This window comes from Gadus morhua, chromosome 15 (genome assembly GCF_902167405.1).
Source record: "Gadus morhua chromosome 15, gadMor3.0, whole genome shotgun sequence".
In the NCBI taxonomy this organism is placed as follows: Eukaryota; Metazoa; Chordata; class Actinopteri; order Gadiformes; family Gadidae; genus Gadus; species Gadus morhua.
Window position 1 is genome coordinate 1,856,938 of NC_044062.1, and position 7,254 is coordinate 1,864,191.

General features: G+C 45.2%; 2 protein-coding genes across 3 annotated transcripts; both read left to right on the forward strand.

Moving 5' to 3' along the window:
* The first annotated feature begins 205 nt into the window (after nucleotides 1-205).
* Nucleotides 206-4,899, forward strand: cacul1 (CDK2 associated cullin domain 1). Of its 2 annotated transcripts, XM_030379468.1 has the most exons (9): nucleotides 206-366; nucleotides 472-670; nucleotides 900-1,026; nucleotides 1,103-1,205; nucleotides 1,294-1,389; nucleotides 1,589-1,691; nucleotides 1,852-1,941; nucleotides 2,404-2,542; nucleotides 3,357-3,504. In XM_030379468.1, the coding sequence occupies exons 1-9, from the start codon at nucleotides 337-339 to the stop codon at nucleotides 3,394-3,396; spliced, it is 927 nt and encodes a 308-aa protein (XP_030235328.1). In that variant the 5' UTR covers nucleotides 206-336; the 3' UTR covers nucleotides 3,397-3,504. The 2 variants fall into 2 exon arrangements, with proteins under 2 accessions (XP_030235328.1, XP_030235327.1); XM_030379467.1 differs by having other exon boundaries at nucleotides 337-670; nucleotides 3,357-4,899.
* Nucleotides 4,900-5,176: 277 nt separating this feature from the next.
* LOC115560162 (myopalladin-like) lies at nucleotides 5,177-7,226 on the forward strand (the record flags this gene model as incomplete). The annotated part of the gene is made up of 2 exons (XM_030379491.1): nucleotides 5,177-5,459; nucleotides 6,755-7,226. A coding segment is annotated over exon 2 (471 nt), but the record flags the coding sequence as incomplete, so codon positions are not given.
* Nucleotides 7,227-7,254: the final 28 nt, after the last annotated feature.

Here is a 7,254-nt window from a genome sequence, read left to right on the forward strand (position 1 = left end):
CCATTATACTTGTATCCATCATTTCCATTGGAACATAGTGTTATCTACACTAACACACCCACAGACTTTATTGTAGTTCTTTACAAATAAACCCTACTGAGATATGGGCCATGGTACAGTTGAGTCAATATTTAAAGAACTACAACGCATACAGAACTACATCACCCTATTTGCTCGGTATATGCATTTTTGCGACACGTCGCAAAATATTCCGACAGCCACAAAAGGCAACAACACAAGCAAGGTGGAAGGAGAACACAGTTAGCACTTTTTTCTTAGTGTGATTTCCAATTTGACGGAATATATGTCAGGTTTAACATAAGATTAATTACAAACATGGAGTCCATGGAAGAAGACAGGTTTGAAGTAAGTGATGATCATAATCACAACTATTGTGCGCCCGCCGGTGGGGATGTCCATACAGACATTAGGAAGAGCCAGCTGACAGATGTAACGTCATCGTTCCCTCAGCCTTTACCTTACTTACCTGCCCGTGGAGTGCAAGAAAGACCAGAGAATAGAGAAAAGAATCATCCGAAGGCCACGAACAACTCGCAGTTAATGGACTCGGACTCCAGCAGCGAAGGTAGTGAAGTGTGCGAGTCAGACATCCCAGCTTCGGCCGCTTCTGGTGCAGACAAAATGAGCACCAACTCTACCTCAAAGTTTCGTAAGTTTTCATCAAATGGGCATATTGAATGATTCATAAGGCGCCCTTTCAACTGTCTGAACTACCAGATAGTCAGATGCGTGTCAACCCTCATGTTGCTTATTCTACACACACCACACGCACACGCACACGCACACGCACACGCACACACACACACACACACGATACACACGTTACCTTGATGTCTAGACCCAAATCAGCTAAAGGTTCCCCTTCATATCTTTTTCAGTTTTAAATGCTATGGCGGTAGATGATTACCGCAAAAACCACTGGCCAAATCTTGAGAAGGCCATCGATCTGCTGCTGATTCAAAAGCCAACAGACCACATCTCCATCTCGTATGCACAGATATACAGGTGAGATATTGATACATGGTATTAATTCACTAATTCAATTGTGATCAGTAATCAATTTGCTTATTTCCTCTTGTAGTTACGTCTACAAGTGTGTGTGTCAGCAACATTCAGAGCTTCTGTACAAGGATTTGACGCAGAAAATCATTTCTCATCTGAATCAGGTCTCCTCACGTCTAGAAGTAAGGAATAAATCGACTTAGAGCCAAATGTATTGGAATATATAACTTCACAATTCATTATTAACTCACGTCTACCTCTGACCCCCAGGTAAGTCGACCCGAGGACTTCATAGAGAACTTCAACCTGGCCCTGAGCCAATACACAGCATCTCTACAATGCATCGTTCCAGTATTCATGTACATGGTATGTACCACTTCAAGTAGTACTTCGATAGTATCAGTATTTATGGTCTGGTATGCTAAATGGTCAACCCTTTGCCCTAGGGGAACCTTTTTGTTACTACCTGAAATGCAGAGTGCATTCAACAACATTTTCACAGCCGCAGGTCTTGTGAGTATTATCCTGAAGTTCACCATTATTACTCCCCATGTGATTCTCGAAGAACAAGTTCTACATCGAGGCAAAGTTAAACAGGGACCTGGGAGAGGAGCTGATGAAGTGGTTTGCTGACTATGTTGCAGAAAAACATGTCAAGACCCTGATGCGTGAGTAGTACAGCTCGTGACTATTTTTTTTAGTTTAGCTCGCAGTTATCTAAGATCACTCTTGACTACCTTTCATGCAAAAGGTTAAGAACCTCGACTTGTCTTTTTGGTTTGGTATATAACGCTTATGAATTTGTACATATGTATTTGTCCTGCCCAGCTCTCCTCACCAGAGCCCATTCCATGCCCTTCCAAGTCCAACCGTCAACGATGGCCAACGTGGTTAAGGGACTCTACAGCCTCCGGCCAGGTAGGATGCACTTCTGAAGGAAGCCCAGCCATGTGTTGTTACGGCTCTTTAGAGCTGATGGCACTGATGAATGTCAGATAGAAGACCGATGCACATAAAAAAAAATTATATTGCCATTACTTTTTAGAACCCTATACCATTGCTAATATAGCCATTACTTTGTTTTAATTTTCTATGTAACCCAAAACATGGTATTGGGGGGATAGGCAGGGACCTACATGAGCTGAATGTCTCTAATACTAGTCTCTTTACCAGCAAGCCAAATCCACAGTTTAACCTGTTCAGGTCATAAAGGTGTAATCACTTCTGTTTTACTTTTCCATTTAACCTAATACATGGTATTGGGGACATGCATGACATACAGGGACATACATGTGCTCCATGTCTCTAATACTAAACTAGAAAGCCAAATTCAACCCGTTCTGGTCATCGAGGTGTAATCAACGTATATTCCTTCTCTAGAGTGGGCCCAATTGGCCCCAGCCCTCTTCTCTGGATTCATTCCCCAAATCCACCCCCCCGCCACGGTGTCCCAGCTGCCCCACTACGCCGCCCACGACCAGAAGCTGCAGCTGGAGCTTTCCATGAACGGCTTCCCACGGTGAGTGACTGGAGCTGCAGGTGTGGAGCTACGAGACCTGCTTGGTTTAAGGAGGACCTATTATACTACTTTTCTGGTCTTAATTTCTTATGAATGACTCCTATAGCGCAACCTGACACGAATCACAGCACAAAAAACGATGTCGATTTTCGGGAAACCCTTCCTCTCATCTGGGCGCTTTCAGCATTCTCTGTCAACGCTCCGTTTCGTCCTTCTCCGCCCCCTCGCCCCCCTCCTGCCAACCCAACTCCGTTGTGATTGGTTACCTTCCTTGAAGCGCGTGCGCGGGCAGATTTGACCAGGCATATGGGGGCGCGGCAGGAGTGCCTCTACGTAGATGATTTCCCGGAAATGTGAACAAGTGAATCGCAAACGTTGTTCCGTGTGTTTAGCGCTCTGCACAGCCACCCCAGACTGTCAGCAGGGAATACGTCAAAATGCATCTACGTCATTATTTGACACTTTAGTATGGTTAAACATGACTATCAATCATTATAACAACGTTTATAGATCATAAAAGTCAAAAAAGCATAATAGGTCCCCCTTAAGGATTTACCATAAGCGTCAATCACAGGGAGAGTCTTTTTACATATCTCTATTGTCAAGATTTTGTGTTTTGTGTCAGTTGCAGGTGATGGACATCCGATCAGTTTTTCCTTTAGTTGCAACATTTTATAAAAGGATGCCCAACACTCAAACCTAATTCAAAACATCTAAATGGATGTTATGGTGCTATACGGCTCTTTCTCTCTCCAAGCCATGAGACATGTGCCCTTCACATTTTAACCACAAGCTTCTCATTCTCGCTTCCCAGTGGTGACCAGTCTCGCAAGCGGTCCAGTGAGGACTCCTAACACCGAGAGGCCGAATCAGTGGCGTCCGAGTTAAAAACACAATCTGCCCAGTGTGCTCCCGTGTCCAAGACGGGAAACTGACTCATTGTAGGTACATACATGTGTGTCAGCGTTGTGTTGCGTCCATTTGCCAGGAACCTAAGCCCACAAAGTGACTGTGAACGACACAAAGTATAGGGGGGTTGCTATCTTGAACACAAATAAAATGTTCACATACAAACCTTCCGGGAGCGCCTCCAAACGTGAACTCCATGCAAACTTAGTCATATTTAGGATACACACCAACTGTAGTCGTGTGTTGGGAACTACTGTGCATGCTGGGGTTGATTTTGCCCTGCTCTTTTGTTGTTCATTTGGAGTAGTGCCTTCCATGTCTGTCTTTGGAATCAGGTGTCACGACGTAGGGTGACTTGATGGTATTTCTCAGTTCAAATGAACTCTGTTTGATCTCTGTACGTTTTTTTCCATTTAACACCCTGATAATGACTCTTAACTGCTGCTAGAAAGATCGCTACTAAGAATATTTTTTCAAAATACTACTCAATATTTTTCATTCATATAATAGTTTTGTACAAATTGAAAGTGATGATTCTTCCTTTACCGTTCATAACAACATTACTGCTAATGCGGGCTTACAGAATGGGTCATATCAAGCTTATTCCATTGAATTTGATTGCTGTCGTGTGTGTGTATAGACCAATTATGTTTTGTGACAAAAATACTGTGGCAAAAATACAGAAGCTGCACAGTTAGTGACTTTGCATTGACTGCTGATAATTCCGCCTCACTATCTTGGTTAAACCCTTATCCAGGCAAATCCCAAAGACTATCTCACAGTGTGCCATTATTACCTTTTCATAATGACACTGGCGTTCATGTGATGCGGGAGTCTGGTGTTCTCCTGGTCACTGACTGGCTACGCTGTGTAGCCAGTCACATGTCACTGAGCTGTTTTCAAACTAACAGGATCTGATGGCATGGGCCAGTCTTCTTATCATGCAGAACTGAGTTGGAAACTAATTGTAAAATCAATTAACCATTGGCTTTGCTCACCTTGCCGACTGATCGGTTGGCATTGAGGGCTGTCCAATCAGGTGCCAGACGGATTCGGAAATTGGCAGAAATGTATTCTTACTATCCAGGTTACCTTTCTGTGTTGCTTCACAATAAATGTGTGTGTGTGTCTCTGTGTGCGTGTGTATAATTCGACTCTGCTTTTTTGTGCTTGCACATGCAGTGATTGTTTAACACGCTAGTAAAGCATTGTAAATACTACTCTGCATGGAAGGCAGGCAGCATACCGTAGCTGCTGCTCCAGATCCATTTGGCCAGCTTGTTTACATGTTTACTGTTTTTCGTTTACACTGTTTTAGGTGTAATTGATTGGATGCTCAGGTTGGCTGTATATTGTTTGATTCATTCTGTGGAAATTGGAGATTGTTTCTGACGTTTCTTTGTGTACAGGTTGTTTCACAAATAATAAAAAGAAAAAATCTAAATGGTCGTTTCTCATTGGTTGACATTTATTGTGAATATTAAAAAAATCAATAGCATAGATATTGTGAAGCAAAGGATAATCTTCAACCATATTAAATAAATACAAACACAACTGATAAAATGAATAGTGATTCTGCAGCAACTCAGAAGACGTATTTCTTTCACGTACCAGTAAATCTCACTCCACTTGTCTGTCTCCGTGTGCCAGAGGAGTGGTGCTTTTGGACGACAGACCCCCATAGGAGCTGCACGCTCCGAGAGGAATCCCCTTTCAGAACCGCCCCCGTGACCAATGAGCACGCACAGCACCCAAGCACATGGCAAGGCCGCCCCAAAATAACCTGAGACTACAGCGCTGACAAATGTTGCTACTTTTACTGCTGACAGGGTTACCCTACCCTAGCGACTTGCCCCCATGTTTTTTCCGGTAAACTCCAAGGTTCTCTCCGTGTGAGAGGCCGGGCAGCTGCCACCGTTAGGATTTCCCAAGGTGGGTGCCACCGGAAGACCAGGTTTGCTGTGAGGATTTGCCGCTCCTAGACGGGGCCAGCTGGGGGGCTTATTAGGTAAGGTAAATCAAGCTAAATATCCCGTCATTTAGCAACAGCCACATCAAAGCTGTGTGTCGCCTCCAAATTGTCTCTCACAATGACCCACTGGCAGGCATGTGGCTTCTATTTTTAGTCGAAAGTGTTTGTTTTACCTAATTTAATTTGGACTCATCTGGGAGTATTCAGACCCTAGTCTGAGTCTATTCACTCACAGTGAACCATAAAGCCGTTTTACCTCACCGGCCGCCACACTCCCTTTTCTAAAACTTAATTAATAAAATAACCACTCTGCTTGTGCAGTTTAACTTAATCCTTAGTGTGGCTGATGATCAAAGATCCTGTTAATAGGAGTGAAGAGGATGAGAGGAATTGCTTTTACTTGATTTTCTTCATGTAAACTGAGCCCTTACTATTATTAGATGGGACTTGGTGGGCTTGGAGGCTGTTTGCAAAGGATTAATGTACACAACAGCTGCAGTGACGGCTACAGATCTGTTGGAGGGCATCGCTGCCTCCCTTAATTGAGCAGATTTGAGTGTCAGCCGCAAATGTGTTCCATCTCTGGTGTCTAAATTGAATAAGAACTCAAGGCTTCTGGCAAAGTGTTGTCCAAAGGCAACATTTCTAGAATTTCTGAAAAGGCTGTCGGGGAGGTGTAACTTCTGTCTGCGTTTCATGAGTTCTAGCGCTAAGAAACTGATATCCCCTGGCTGAGGAAATGTGTGAGGTTAAATGAGCCAAAATAGAAATATAGTTCTAATTTATTTCGACTTGGCTTCTATTTTATTCTATTCAGGGAACAAAAAATCAGTCCTGGTGCACAAATATTAGTAACATTCCTTATTCATTTACTTTAACTTTTAATGTATTTGTAATGTTTTTGAGTAAAGGTTTAGTACATCAGCTGTCTACAACTTGAAGTTGTTTATTTAGCAGCCTTTATAAAATCTTTTTCAGATTTTGTCACCGTATTTTCCAGCTTACTAATTTTTGTACTGACACTGGAAGTCATTAAAAAGAGTTAAACTACATATCCTTCATACGTTATATTCCTTGTTGTTGATGTTGTTGTTGTTGTTGTTGTTGTTGTTGTTGTTGTTTCACTGCGTACCGACATGTTTATTGGGCCTCTAAAAGCCAGGCCTTGGCGGTGGACGCAAGGAGGGTCCGCGAGGACGTAAGGGGTCCGTCACCCCCTTTGCGTTGCGTCGACGTGGAACCGTAATCAGCCCTTAAGCCTTGCTGTGATCCTCCAGCAGTTGTTCCGACCAATCACCTGCCCCGTGTGGTCCCCCCCCCCCCCCCCCCAGCATGCAGGACCACAACGGCGCTGAGCCGCCGCAGCAGCTCCTGAGGGAAAGCTACCTGGCAGAGGCCCGCGCCCAGCAGCGCCACAGCGACATGAGCCGCTCGGACTCCAGCAGCTCCCGCCGCCTCGTCTACGGGGGCCTCAAGGGCCAGGCGGAGGAGCCGGAGGCCCCCGACGAGCGCCCGGGGCCCGACCTCTCGGCCTTCCTCAGCCAGGAGGAGCTGGACGAGAGCGTCAACCTGGCGTGCCAGGCCATCGGACACAAGCCCCGCGAGGAGAGGGCGGCGGAGAGGAAGGCCCCTCGAGGCGCGGCCCGCTCTGCGCCGACCGCGGCGACGCCTTCCTCGGCCGTCCCCACGGCGACCGTCTGCTCAGCGCCTTCGTCGTCTTCCTTCACTGTCACAGTCCCTCCCTCCTCATCATCGTCCTTCACCGTCCCTCCCTCTGCACCTTCATCCTCCTCCTTCAGCGTCCCTCCTTCCTCCTCATCCCTCTCTGTCT